General features: G+C 40.3%; 1 protein-coding gene across 1 annotated transcript in view; it reads left to right on the top strand.

Annotated features, from left to right (window-relative positions):
• The window catches only part of OCA2 (OCA2 melanosomal transmembrane protein), a 158,917-nt gene extending 155,869 nt beyond the window's left edge, over positions 1-3,048 (top strand). The window contains exon 24 of the mRNA XM_035115521.3: positions 2,909-3,048. Within this exon, the coding sequence (XP_034971412.1) occupies positions 2,909-2,993 (85 nt within the window). The 3' untranslated portion in view covers positions 2,994-3,048. The remainder of the gene's footprint in view (positions 1-2,908) is intronic.
• The last annotated feature ends 12,130 nt before the right edge of the window (positions 3,049-15,178 follow it).

The following is a 15,178-nucleotide window of genomic DNA, read 5'->3' as shown; positions in this document are numbered from 1 at the left end:
AAGCATCCGGGGATAGGAAGTGGATGTCAGAGGATGGAGAACAAGCAGACAGTGGGGATGGCGAACCCTTCACCCTCCCATTTGTTGTTGGGATACAGCTCACATCATCCCTGACCATTGTTCATGCTGACTGGGGTTCCTTGGGAATTGGACCTTCCAACAACATCTGAAGGTCCACAGCTTCTGCATCCCTGATCTAGGTGCATGTGCTTGCAGATATATATATATATATATATATATTGTCCCATCCTCAAATGATACAACTGCTTGTATATCAAGGCAAGGCATCATAAGAAAAAGAATTCGTGGCACAACTGCCAATACATTTACATCTTCCCCCCTCCATGTACATTGCTCTATTTGAATGTCTTTAAATGGCTATGGTTTGCCTTTTTGTTAGATTTTCCTCTCGTCTCATTTGGTTAAAACGAAAAAAGCATGCTTTAGAGAGAGAAAAAGTAGGCTATGAGATAGATGGCAATAATTTTTCTTGTGAGAAAAGTAGTCAGATGTAACCATTTAATTAATCTTTAGCTCCATACAGTCACCTCTCTCACATTTGAAAATGGTGTTTAATAATTGCATTATTTTAGTCATAATTTTGTGAAAAGATAAAGCAGATTACCAATTGGAAGCCAGGAAGTGACCTGAGAGATAAGGAAATGTAAGGACTTTCTACTTAAAAATCACTACATGTTTCAACTGAATAAAAAAAAGCACAAAAACTATACTTAGCATTAAAAAGGCATAAAAAGATGAAGCTTCTTAATGATTAAACCAGGTGACAAGCAACTTTATTTTCATTAAAATTACTTGAAGTTTATGTAATTAATTCAAATTATGAGAAAAAAATTGGCATCACATTATTATAATTTAACTTATACGCTACTTAGATGCCAATATCCACACACACATAATTAAAATACATTTTCCATAGTTAAAATGATGCATGCCATTTTTATATAGCTTTCCTCTTAAAACTAAATTAATCAAAACTCAGATTTACAGAGCCTGAAGGCTATAAATTTTTATTCTTTGTCATGAAAGGCAAATATCCTAGGATCACTAAAAATACATAAAGGTCTCTCAGAGTGGAATATAATCAATGAAACAAAAGGCAGCAGGATTCAATATAATCATCTTTCCAGACTTTATCTGTTTGGTCCAGTCACTCCTAATAAGCCCTGTACAAATTTTAAAAGCATATCCCTCCTGAACATGGTGACGAGGCCTTTGTGCAACACCAGACCCTCCAAGTGTCCCTATTTTTCAGGGACATCCCTGATTTAGAGAAGCCGTCCCAGTTTCTGATTTGATCCTGGAATGTCCCACTTTCCCTTAGGATGTCCCTATTTTCATTGGAGAAATGTTGGAGGGTATAGAGTTATCTGACCCCCGAGCCATTTGAAGGCAGTCCTGTACAAAGAAGGTTTTTTTAAAAAATGTTTAATGTTTTATTATGTTTTTTATATATGTTGGAAGCTGCCCAGAGTGGCTGGGGCAACCCAGTAAGATGGGTGGGGTATAAACAGTAACATTATCATTAGGGAATGGGACATCCCTATTTTCATTGGAGAAATGTTGGAGGGTATGCAACACACCCTTTAGGTCCCCTTGCTCCCCACCCCCATTTCAAATTCCTCCATCTTATGCAGCACGTGAAAGAAATTAGTCTATGATTGGGAAGACACCAAATCAAGAAATAATCTGACATGTGGAAGGGTAGATCAGAGCTGGGGAAACTTTGGCACTCCAGATATTGCTGAACTATGACTTTGCATCAGCTCCAGCAAGAATGGTCAGTGACCAAGGATGACAGGAGCTGTAGTTCAGTAGCCTTTGAAGGACCAAAGGTTCCCCACAGTTGGGGTGCAGAAACACATTTCAATCTGGGCAATCCTTTCAGAAGTCTTGGATAAATATACCATAATGCTGATGGCTAATTCCATTTTTATGCTGTTGTTTAGTCATTTAGTCGTGTCCGACTCTTCGTGACCCCATGGACCATAGCACCCCATATAAAAATTCCATTTTTTATAAAAAAATAAAAAATTTCCTTCCAGTAGCACCTTAGAGACCAACTAAGTTTGTCATAGGTATGAGCTTTCGTGTGCATGCACACTTCTTCAGATACCATGCATTTTTATAGTTTTCTTCCCTTTTCCTCATAAACTGGCAAAACCAAAGAGACGGTTCGGCAGTTCTAGAATTCTTCTGTTGAGGAACACCGGTAAACCTAGTACATGCCTTGGTGACATCTAAATGAAATCCACGAGTTACTGCATTCCAAATTACTGGCACAATCCAGCACAAGTTTGCTAAGGCTAAGCCCCTTGGAATCAATGGTACTTTTGTTGTTGTTGTTTAGTCGTTTAGTCGTGTCCGACTCTTCGTGACCCCATGGACCAGAGCACGCCAGGCACTCCTGTCTTGCACTGCCTCCCGCAATGGTACTTTAGATGAGACCAATTCCCAGGGCATTGTTTTCAATGGCTATTAGTCATGACAGTTCAAGCCACATTTTGCCCACTTGTAGTTTTTAGAGAGATTTGATGGATTGTAGATGTATGAATGACTCTTGCATCTGTAAAAACTCTGTGAAGGAGTCATGCATCCACCTCTTCTTTAGATTTAATGTGAAACGCGCATTGCCTTCTTATTCAGCATTTTTAGAAAATGTAGGTGATACCTCATCAAGTCAAACCCAGAGTAAACCAGTTGAAACCATTTGATTTTAGCTACTACATTGATTTCAATGAGTTTACTCTGGCTAACAATGAATATCAATTATGTGATTAATAATACCTTGGGTCTGAAAGTTACTATGTGTATTTGTGGCTGATTAAATGATTTTAGAATTTCAGCAAGAAAGTGATGTTTCTTCAATTATCTTTTCTTGTTGTTTCAGGTTGGGTTTTCCCATGATGATTATGAGCTGCATCATTGGAATGTGCTATCTCCTTGTTGCTCACGTTGTATTGGGTTGGACCTAAGAATGTGTATATATATACTGAAGATCAAAAGACATTTTTTTTTCATTTTTTTCAACCTCTGTTGCATTTTTACAACAAACAAAAAGCTTTTGGGGGGGAGGGGGGAGGGGAATCATTCACATTGCTACCCTTGTCCAGCTTTCTGTTATGAACATGGGAATTCATCTGATGCCTATATGGAATTTCTCCACTTGGAAATGATGCCCACATTCATTTCAGTTGAGAGAACCAATTTCTGTGCATATTATTGTGTGTGTGTGTGTGTGTGTGTGTGTGTGTGTGTGTGTGTCTGTGTGTGAATTGCCTACCTCTGCTGAAATATTGACAGGGACCATTGCGAATGCAAGAGAGATATGTGCTCATATCTAATGCACAGGAAGCTCTGGGCCACAGCTGTATTTAATAACTGGCAGCTAAACAGCTGAGACACAAAATCAAAAACATGTCATAATGCACAATTTGATGGGCTGTACCATTTTAGATTAAAGGTGGAAGAATTGTGGTGCGAATGCCATACAGAATAGAAACTAGTGTGTCAAGAGAAAAAGCGAGAGTTAGATCCTTACTTATTAGTTTTATATATGAAGAAGCATTCAAATGTGAATCCCCCCACCTGCAGTCTAAAATTGTATAGCAGAGGAAAGAATGCACCATATGACCCTTTAGATAATGTGCTTCCATCCTTAATTGACGTCATTGTGGGCTTATGTTCTTTGACCAGCTTATATAGAGCAGAATATTGTGATTTAAGATGCACAAATGGTCTTATGGTGGAACCAAATTTCTTTAGGTTCATTTTTCAGCTCGAAAGTAGTGATTTTGTGAGGATGATTCCTCCCAGAGCTTTAATCCTACTACTACTACTACTGTCTGATACCCCTCAGAGGTACTTTACTTCTCCTTTGCTCCCACTTCAGTGGACTTCTTAAGGAAACAACTCCTGGTGGGATTCAACAGAGTTGTTTCATGTGCAGAACAACGTCAGCTCATGCGATGAAATTCCAGCCTCTCCTTCCACCCATGCCTTCTAAGCCTGTTCTGGAGAGTTGGGGGGGGGAACCCCCCCAGAACAGTTTTAAGGGGTGAACAGGAGGAGGAGGAGGGGGAAAGTGCCATTGCATGAGTGGACCTTGTACTTCATGCACATAACCCACTTGAGTTCCACTGTGTTTCATTCTTACTTGAGACCACACAATGGGCACAATGACATCAGAATACTAGGTAGTAAATCAGATTTGACTATTTGCTGTAACCAATAATACTGTGGTATTAATTAAAGACAATTAAATAAAGACAATTATTGCCCAGGAAGGTAGAACCCCAAAGCATTAGGTTCAAATGAAGAGGGGATATTGTTACTTAACTTTTTTAAAAAACAACAAACAAACAAACAAACAAACAAACCAGAGTCTCTGGTTAGTATGAGTTGTTTGGATACTGGAACAGACTTCATCAGAAAATGGTACACTCGGCTCCATAGTAAGTTTTTAAGTGGTGGTTTTAACAATGAGATTTGAACAAATGTCCTGCATCAGCAGATGGATGGACCTTTGCTGTCCTGCCCAACTCTTTGAAAATGAACACTTTTGCAGCCCCTTAGCAATGATTCACCAGAAACTGCAGAAAGAGGGAGACTTCTTTCAATTCCGATAATGATCCTTGTGAAAGTGGTGTCCCTTTTCAGCTCAGCCCTAATTAATATCCAAATAAATGCTTGTTGAGATAGGAGTATTCACAAGGGGCCATATTTTTATCCCAAAATTATGTTTGCTATGGTCTGCATGTACCGCCAGATGAAAACCCCACTTGCTATGGCAGATGTTCAGTAGTTTTTCTTTCGGTTGTCAATTTGCCTGTCGATATATTCTCTAATTGTATGAAAGCATCTGATAATCAGCCATTGTTTGCTTTAGTAGATAAGTAAATAGGCAAACTGTGCATAATAAATGATACATCATTGTCTGTGTTTTAAAATAAACACATCCAAAGGAAGATTTGGAGTGGAAACAATAATCCCCTTTAATCTGGCTCATGGTTATCTGCAACTAAGTATTTTCATGGGAAATATTATCATTCGACACTTAGACGGGTTTATATAAATTAAATGAGGATAAATTAGTCTGTTAGGTAAATTTCAGAACTGTTTACCTATGTGGGGGATACAGTGATTTCAGTATTTTTGGTAGTAGTCAAGGATATGTACATACTTGTTTTTGGTGTTGCTGATCAGTTCCCACTATCTGAGTGCAATCTTATGGGTAATGTGATTGCAAATATAGAACCAGGGCAGGTATAGAGAGAATGAGTGCATCTGGAATAAAAGAACATCTTCTTGTAAATACTTCCCAATATTTTGAAAAGCTTGCCATCTCATTTTCTAACTGCCACAATTCAAAGAAGGAGTAAGCTGCCAATCCTGAGATAAGCTGCTGTTCTTTTCACAATAAAACAGTATTCAGCATGTGTAGTTTTGCCCTACGTACACCGCCCTCCTTTGGACTGTGCCCAGAGGCTTTTAACAGCTGTATGATAGGGAGAAATCGAGGGGACACTGGTGGTGTTGTGGTCTAAACTGCTGAGCCTCTTGGGTTTGCCAGTCGGAAGGTTGGCACTTCAAATCCGCATGACGAGGTGAGCTCCCGTTGCTCTGTCCCAGCTCCTGCAAACCTAGCAGTTTGAAAGCATGCCAGTGCAAGTAGATAAATAGGTACCACTGCGGCGGGAAGGTAAATGGCATTTCCGTGCGCTCTGTTTTCTGTCACAGTATTCTGTTGCACCAGAAGCGGTTTAGTCATGCTGGCCACATGACCCGGAAAGCTGTCTGTGGACAAATGCCGGCTCCCTCGACTTGAAAGCGAGATAAGCGCTGCAACCCCATAGTTGCCTTTGACAGCATTTAACAGTCCAGAGCTCATTTACCTTTTTTACCTTTACCTAGGGAGAAATCCAAAGTAGGCACTGTTTCCTATTACTGTGGCACCCTGAGATGAAAAACTCTGTGTATGAAGAGTAAAGAACTAGCAAATGTAATTTCATTTAATAAGGATTCTACTGCAGTCTGTTGGTTATTAAACCATTTTATAAAAGAGATACTACCTCAACAGCGAAATTATGAATTGTCTATGCTTTGGTATCTTTTACTATCATGGTGTGACAAACACACACACAATGGCTGCTTGAAGAAATCAAGTAGATTACTGTCTGTTAAGCCCCTTGATTATGGGAGGGGTAGCCAGCATGGTGCTCACCAGATGTTTTGGTTTACAACCACCATCAGCTCCAGCTGCCAGTTCTCAGGGATGATGGAGGTTGTACTCTGAAGTATCTGTGAGACACCATACTGGCTTGGGTCTCCATTCAGTTTTTGAACTTGCATTTATTTCTCTGATTGGTTGAGATAGCAAGTTACCACCTCTTCCTGTCCATTAAAAATAGCTTACTGGAACTGACAACCTCCAAAATATTTTATTTTTAAATGTGGGAGGTTTTACTTGTTCCATGTAATAGGGACCAAAACCTATTGGGTTGGATTTAGAGTTTGCAGCATCAATTGAATGGAGTTCTGCTTGGGATGCTGGTGGATAGAGAGATGAGAAGCATTTTCACTGATTTTCATTTCCCTATGCCACTCCTGCCCCCCACATCACCTCCCATTGTTCTGGAGGGTCCCTCAAACTTCAGAAGCAGATTTATTTCAGTGGGGTCATAGAGGGCTGCAAGGGGCAGGGGAATAAATGAAACTAGCCTTCTCCCCAGTTCTGCCAGTGGGGTTCCTTTACTGTAGAAGCCTTTTGCAGATGAAAGGAATTCTTCGTTGTGGAAGGCAAATCCAACCCATTGATACTTACTAATACTAAGTTTAGTATTAGTTCATTTCTTTCTTTCTTTTATTAAAAAAAACCCCACATTGATCTCTGGATGAAACGCAGATCCTTTATAATAAAGTGCAAGTGTCTCTGTGTCCAGTCCCTGTGTCCATGGGATTGCGCTACTGCACATGTGCCGTTGGGACTTGGAGCGCAGAGACTTTGGACGGACGGGCGGAACTGTTGAAGTGGCGGGTGTGCGCGGGCACATGGCGGGATGCGCTCTGCGCATGTCCCCGAGGTTGCTAGAGCAACAGGTCTGTTCTAGCACCCGTTAATTTAACGGGCTTCATGATACTAGTAGTTATATAAAACAAATGCTGAATATTGTCTCTTTTTTTTACTGAGGGCTTAATAGTCTAGTAAACGTTAGTCTGACAAGCTCAAGAGGCATGCTGAATACATGCATTAGTTTCTCATTGTAACCTATGTAAGTCGTCTACCAACATACTTTTCACGAAAATGGAATATATTTCCCTTTGACATCCCTTGTAGTTATCCTAGAAATGTCCGCCCTCATCACTATAGATGAAATAGTCTGGCATAACAATATACATGGTGCATATCCCAAAATGTGTGTGACTTTTTATTTCTGTCTTTGCCACCACACCAAATATATTGGGGATTGTTGGGTTTTGTTTTTGCTCAAAAGATGAGAAAGAAACAAGTCAAATGGAAAATTAATTTTTCATTCAAATGTGTGTCATTCAATAAACATAATTTTTGAAAGCAGGCATGATGATCATTCCAAGCATAGCTTCTGTATTGCTTTATTATATTCCACAATGTTAAAACTCAATTTGTGTCATCCTACTTCAGTTAAACTCAGGGAAAATGCACTTCACTTGACAGTTCCTCAGATTTCCCCCTGGAACTCATCGGGGCAAAGCAGCTGTCAAATAAGACACTCAAAGAACTTCATTATGGTGGGAAGACACATACTAATATGCTTGGCTGATTGGCATGTGATGGATTCCAGCATTTTTAACAATTTTTCCTACTTGCCATGGGAGTGGAATTAACAGTGTGTGTGTGTGTGTGTGTGTGTGCACTTTAAAAATCATATGGATCCTTCTAAATGGTTACTGGCAATTTGAATGGTCTGTCGATATCTGAGTATGTAATATATCTGAAACTATCATTTTAACAGCATTAACTCTGCCAACATTCACTTGATAAAAATAGCAAAGTTTGAAGTAGCTTATTGATTTACAAGTACTCCTTTGTTTTATGTAGCTCATGCAAAAATCCAAAAAGCACAATATGCACATGGGTACAAATTTATGCATGCATTTCGTCTGGGTTGGTGAGGGCTAATGCATGTAAAGTGCATGTAAAACCATGCTGTGGGAAAGCGCTGCCTCACCACAACCAAAGCTACACATACAGAGATCCATGATGGAAGAGTGTGCATAGCTTGAGTAATGGCAGTGGGCTTTGAGTGAGATTTGGGCAAGCATCTGCCCACCTATGTCTAACAAATATTTGGTGTGGTCAGAACAGAACGATCACTTTGGTTTTGAGAGGGGAAGAAGGGTGGGTGGTACTGACTGGAGGCCTGCTCTTTCTAACCCCTTTATTAAGTGCTCGTCATTGGCACCATCTGTTTAATGGCTATAGCACAGATGGACATATCTGTTGTTCTTTTTTATGGGCACCTGTGACATTGTAGCAAATGTAGCGCTGTGAGACCGTTAACAAAATCACATGGTTCACAAGTCAAATGGCAGTAAGAACAACTGAGAGTTCTTCTTTGCAGTGACAGGAAAGAAGAAAGGAAATGGTGCCGAGAAGCAACAAGAACTAAGTGAACGAAAGGGTGCTAAATAACACCAAAAACAATGGAAACATATTCTCAGCAAGTAGACGTAAAAGCAAACATGAAACTGTAAGTAGTTTGAAGTAGTGCTGGTGTGTGTCAAATGGGATTTCCATTGATCAGGTGTTGGTATGTTGCTTCCTGTGATACTAGAGCCCTGGTTTCACTGAAAGTCTGAGAGGCCAAAGTTTGCAGTTGGGGGGGGGGGATATCATCTGGACCATAGATGGGGAAACTATGGCTGCCATCAGCCCCAGCCAGAATTGCCAGCATCTGGAGGGCCACACATTCTACAACCTGGATCTAGACTGCAGTACCAGCCTGGCTGAGCATTGTCAGCTGACCCTAAGGATCAATACCTGTCCCCCATAAATCTACAGCCCCAGAGCTTGCACCTTAGTCCAAGCAACTTGTACTTGGTGCGAGGGCACAACCTATGTTCCTTCCCCCTTTTTGTGATGGTTGCCTTGGATCATGATCATGTCTGGCTTTGACTACACATTTACCTCCTGCCCCTCTGATCCTTGTTTGCTGCTTTGGAACTTGCCAGTTTTGGACCACACACCTGCTTCTGGTCCACTTAGATGGACAGCCACCTCCACTCGGTCCTGGAGCCTGGCCTTTGATGAGACCTGACACTAGTTCAACACATACAACACACAGCACACAAAAGCTAAAGCAACCCTTATCGCATTTGCAGAACGTGACTTCAGCTGAACCAGCCTTTCTGCATATAATTCCAGCAATTTTATCTCCATGTATCAGAATCAAGCACACTTGCCACTCAAAAGCTTAGCATTCCCCTGTGAAAGACTAAACAGAATTCCAATATATGTTCTTCATACCATGTCTTCCAAAATCACTATTTCCCTCTATTATAGCCTTTTAGAATTCTGGGATTCTGTTCCTCTGCAGGGGCTTCACAAGAAAGGAAGCTGCAAGAGGAAATGATTCATTGATAAACAAAAGAGGTTTAGCACTTAATATTCCTACTCTGACCAAGCAGGATTATTGAAATGGTCATTAATGACACTCCTTATAATGTTCCTATTAATGTGAGAGGTGGATGCTATCTTGAGTCAATCTTTTATATATTTTCTTTAATTTAAAATAGTCGTTACTCTTCATTGCAGCAACAATCTCAGAACAGTGCACATAAAAGTTTAATTACTGTACATCTAATAAAATAACACGTCAATCCATAATCATTAGCAGTGAGGCTTAGGCAATAATGCCTAGCAAATGCCTGAGCAAAGAGCAGTGTTTCCAGCTGGCACTTAAAACTCAAAAGAGTTAAACAAAGAAGTAGCAGCTAAACACACTTCTAGTCTCTCTGCAACATCCACCAGATGTAGACAACTGTGTTGTAAATTCCAGGGGCACTGTGAATGTCAATTTCAGTATGTCTCTTAAGAATTTTTAAAAAACCCAAATTGTTCCAGGTACAAAAAAGTTCTTGAGGAGATAGCCAAGCAGGACCATAGCGGGATGGGACCTGAGAAGAGTTATGAGAGCCAGAGAGGCCACGACCAGAAGTTCCCCACCCCAACCGTAGAGGCAGAATGCTAGACCTGATCAAGCCAGGCAATTCTTATAGTCCTAAATTGCCCCAGGTTGAAATTTACAGCTGCTGTTACTGCCATGGCAGTTGTGTGTGCCTTCAGTTGGAGATACTCTGTTTAATTCAACTGGATAATCAAATGATATTTAACTAACGATATAGCTGCTTGAAAATCTCAATTTATTCAGCAAGAAAATGTCTGAAGCAGCGGGCATAATGACTGAAAGTTACAGAAGGGGCCCTTGTTTTGGAGGCAAGCTCTCGGAAATAATTTTGGTCCATTTTCCAAATAACTGTTTTTCCTCCTGCTATTTCCCTTGAAAGTAAACTAGTGTGATTCCCGAAGCATCCTTGCTGTTTCATAATGGTGAAAATAGGCTTATTCGAAGCCTCTATGTCAAGACAAATAGATGCATAAGATGAAGCTGTTTCTTTGCATAGGATCTTCCCCCGCTCCAATTAAAATCTAACTTTCAGTGACTGAAAGAAGCCTGGAGAAGGATATATGAACATGTACACCACAACCCTCCTTATCTGTGATGCTTGGTTCTTGAAGTACACCAAAACAAAGATACAATGTGCTTCAAACAATTCAAGATAATGCAGCAAAATGCAGTTTGCAAACTGAATGTAACTACAAATTCCATTGTAATGGTAATATGCCTATTAGCTGAAGCCGAGAATCCCCAGTGTTCTGTGCTATAATTCTTACAGATCATGAATTAAGCAATATAACTCATTGGTTGTATCCAACACAGTGCTAAATAAGCTTTTCTCCCACACAAGAATTTCATTTGCACAACGGGACTCCCCCCTCTCCCCACACATTCTTTAAATCTGTTTTGGGGGATGCTTCAACACACTCACACCCCAAACAGATTGGGGGAGCATGTGGGGTTGGAAAGTGCAATAGGAAAGCCCTTGCACTATCAGGACACATTAATTGGATGCCAGCTTAACTTTTTAGTTAGGTAACAGCAAATCTGAAAATAAATGCCAATTGTTAAGTATGTCAACAGCCCCAAACATTGGGTGGGGGGGGGGAGACAGTATCAGAATTAGAGATGGGAAAACTTCCCTCCTGTTACCACCCACATCCGTTTTGATTGGAAATGAAGGAGGGCAAAAAGAGAGCGAGAGAGCGAGCAGACAGGTCTTTTTCATTCCCTTCCCACCATTGCTGCTGGCCAGTAAGTATTCATGGTGAAGAGAGAGACAGTTCAGGGTGTGGCTGGTTGGTAGGGAGAGCTTTTTAGTGGAGTAGCAGGGAGGGGTGGTGGTAAACTAAGAACAGTGATAGGTGCTCTGGTCAGACCTCACCTGGAGTACTGTGTCCAGTTCTGGGCACCACAGTTCAAGAAGGATACTGACAAGCTGGAATGTGTCCAGAAGAGGGCAATCAAAATGGTCAAAGGCCTGGAAATGATGCCTTATGATGAACGGCTTGGGGAGCTGGGTATGTTTAGCCTGGAGAAGAGAAGGTTAAGGGGTGATATTGATAGCCATGTTCAAATATATAAAAGGATGTCATATAGAGGAGGGAGAAAGGTTGTTTTCTGCTGCTCCAGAGAAGCGGACACTGAGCAATGGCTTCAAACTACCAGAAAGAAGATTCCACCTAAATATGAGGAAGAACTTCCTGACAGTAAGAGCTGTTCGGCAGTGGAATTTGCTGCCAAGGAGTGTGGTGGAGTCTCCTTCTTTGGAGGTCTTTAAGCAGAGGCTTGACAGCCATCTGTCAAAAATGCTTTGATGGTGTTTCCTGCTTGGCAGGGAGTTGGACTGGATGGCCCTTGTGGTCTCTTCCAACTCTATGATTCTATGGTAAGAAATTTGATTCAATTTGTATTTAAGAGGTGGCCATACCTAATATGTACAGTGGTACCTCGGGTTACAAACACCTCGGGTTACAAACACTTTGGGTTACAGACTCTGCTAACTTGGAAGTAGTACCGCGGGTTAAGAACTTTGCCCCAGGATGAGAATAGAAATCGTGTGTCAGTGGCGCGAGGCCCCATTAGCTAAAGTGGTAGCTCAGGTTAAGAATGGTTTCAGGTTAATAATGGACCTCTGGAACGAATTAAGTTCTTAACCAGAGGTACCACTATAATCTCCAAAACACTTATCTGAATTTTGCAGTGCAGTTTTCTAGCCAAGTAATATGTAAAAACAACAACAACAAAAGTGTGAATGGAAATTTACATATTAGTGAAAATGGGAGGGGGGAGAGTTTTAGGAGAAATTTGCACTCAAATGCTTAAGAATTCTCATGAGGATTAAAATAATAATAATTCACAAACCAATGTAAAGATGCAGTGAACTGAACTTCAGAGCGGAAAAAGAAGAAACAGAGAAAATCAATTTCACAGATTTATCAATGATTTTAATCTCAGCCAAATAATAATTTGAAGGGTTTGTAAAGCTCTCCCCTTCTTTGATAGGATCTTTTCAAATCTCTGAAGCACATATCTGAACCTGAACTCTGCCACCTTGGCCAGCATTTCTAGAAAAGGGATGGGGCTGTCCATATGTTTTTGGACTAAAACTTCCTTTATCCCTGACCATTCCAGATGGGACTTGGATTTCAACAATGTCTGGAGGGTCACAAGTTCCGTGTTCCTGTTCTAAAAAGATTCAATCACACAACAGGTTTAACTAAATCCAAATCTCTGCTGCAACAGATGAAAAGGCAGAGAAATCCTCTTGTGAGTATGCGAGAATAATATTCATTGAGGATATATTTCTTGGAGGTGCAATTTCACACAGCACAACATACTTTTTCTCCCTCCCTCTGAGGTGTCCAAATGAAAACAATTCTGTGAGGGGATCACCCAGAAGGTAACTGGTACCAGAGGTGGACCTGGCAGTTCTCTTTAGATGAAAATTTGAGGAATTCCAAGGGATATAAAAAAAATATTTTTGTTAAAACACATCAAATTTCTCTGGAGGGTTCATCACCTCCCTTACCAAATTCTAACTTTGAGTTTGCAAGCATATCAGCTCAGGAATGGCCATCCATTTTAAAGCTTTGTTTGAAGTTCATTTAAAAATAAAAATAAAAATTGAAAGCTTAAAAATCCAGCTTAGTGTGTCAAGAACAATTTTCTTGTAATTTTTACATGATTTGCCTTGGCATGTTAAGCCAGACAGAAAAGACTGACGTTTGTGAGGCCTCGCTACACTTGACCTACAGATTTTTAAGCATCAAGGATAATATTCCTTACCAACATCAGACACTTGAATCGTTTCATGTATAAATTACATTTAATAGTAGATTAGGCTGTGTCGGGGGTAGTTTCTTGTGGGAGATCATTTTTTTTAAAGCAAAGTATAAGTTCAATTTTCTGCTGTCAGCACTATAACATGTTGCAATAAATGTCTCATTTTTTAAAAAAAGGTCAGATCAACTGTAGCAATCAAAATTCTGATCTGGGGAATTCAACGTAAAGGAATGTAAGTGAAGATTATATAATACTATACATGGATCTGGGAGAACACGTAAGCCAAAGAGATAGAGGGAGAAAGAAATTAGTTATCTATAGATAGCTCAGTTAGCAGAACATGAGACATTTAATCTCAGGGTTGTGGGTTTGAGGCCCACATTGGGCAAAATACTTCTGCATTGCAGGGGGTTGGACTAGATAACCCTCATGGTTCCTTCCAACTTTACAATTCTACGATTCTATTAACTTGATATTGGTAACATGTAACAAAGAGGATTACACAAATTCGGGGAGGGTAAGGCTGCCAATGGCTACTAACCATGGTTAAAGAATGTACACAAATTATCCAAGATGAGAGAAATGCAGGGCTGAAGAGGTGTGTGACCTGGGGAGACTTCTGAGGGCCAGACAAAGACATATAGAGGGCCACATTTGCTCCCTGGACCTGAGGTTCCCCATCTCTGACCCAGTAGCTGATCAGAGCTATCAGATTTGATCATTTGATGGCCAGGCAATAGTAGATGCACTTCATGCCAGCTGTGGTTATGCAGTCTGCTACTGCACACGAAAGCTCATACCAACGACAAACTTAGTTGGTCTCTAAGGTGCTACTGGAAGGAATTTTTTTATGCTGTATCCATGCATCTCTGGCTCCGGGCATCTGAGCACAGTCTCTAGGTGAGCACAAAACACTGCAGGCCTACTGACTTCAAAAGTACATTGGAACGTGGCCATAACAAGCAGAGTGGGCATATCATGATAAAAGGATTTATGAAGCTAGGTCATTCCATTAATTACCTTGTGGCATATAAGGCATAACAGCCTGAACTGAGCCATTTTTGAAGCCTATTCTCTGTGAGATCATTCAAAATGATTAAAGGCTTAAAAACAAGTATTTTGCCCTAACCGCTGCCTAAAGAGAGCAAAATGCTTTAATATAGCTCCTGTATTGAAAAACAGCCAACCAAGAGAAAATTGTTTTGGCAACCCAGGTTTGCTCTTTATATTGGACTCTCAGATTCTCGCCCCCTCTCCCTTTCTCACCCGACCCCTCTTATTATTATTATTTTTTAAAAAAACAATTGATAGAACACCTATTACTCCACAGTTGGGATGTGATTCAGTTTGCATTTAAGGCTGAAGTTTTCAAATGTGCCCTTTCTGAAACAATGAGAGAACCAAAACACAACCGTCCATCAAAATCTGCCTGTAACAAATCTGAGTTTTGTAATGCAGTTTTCCGACCAAACAATGCTTACAAAAATCTATATATTAGGGGGAAATGTGCATAGGAGAAACTGTTTGCAAATATGTGTACATTAGCCAAAACTCCATTAAAATATGTTTACTAGGATAAATTTGCACTAAAATTCTGAAGAATTTTCAGGAGGATTTTTTTTAATCACAAATTTCTGCAGAAATTCTGTTTTAGCTGCAAAAAACCATTGCTTAGCTGCCCTGCATTGGAGATATTTAAGCAGAGGTTGGATGGCCAT

This window comes from Zootoca vivipara, chromosome 4 (genome assembly GCF_965207765.1).
Source record: "Zootoca vivipara chromosome 4, rZooViv2.hap1.1, whole genome shotgun sequence".
Taxonomy (NCBI): domain Eukaryota; kingdom Metazoa; phylum Chordata; class Lepidosauria; order Squamata; family Lacertidae; genus Zootoca; species Zootoca vivipara.
The sequence above is the reverse complement of the archived record's forward strand: the minus strand, read 5'-3'. Positions and strand labels throughout refer to the sequence as shown.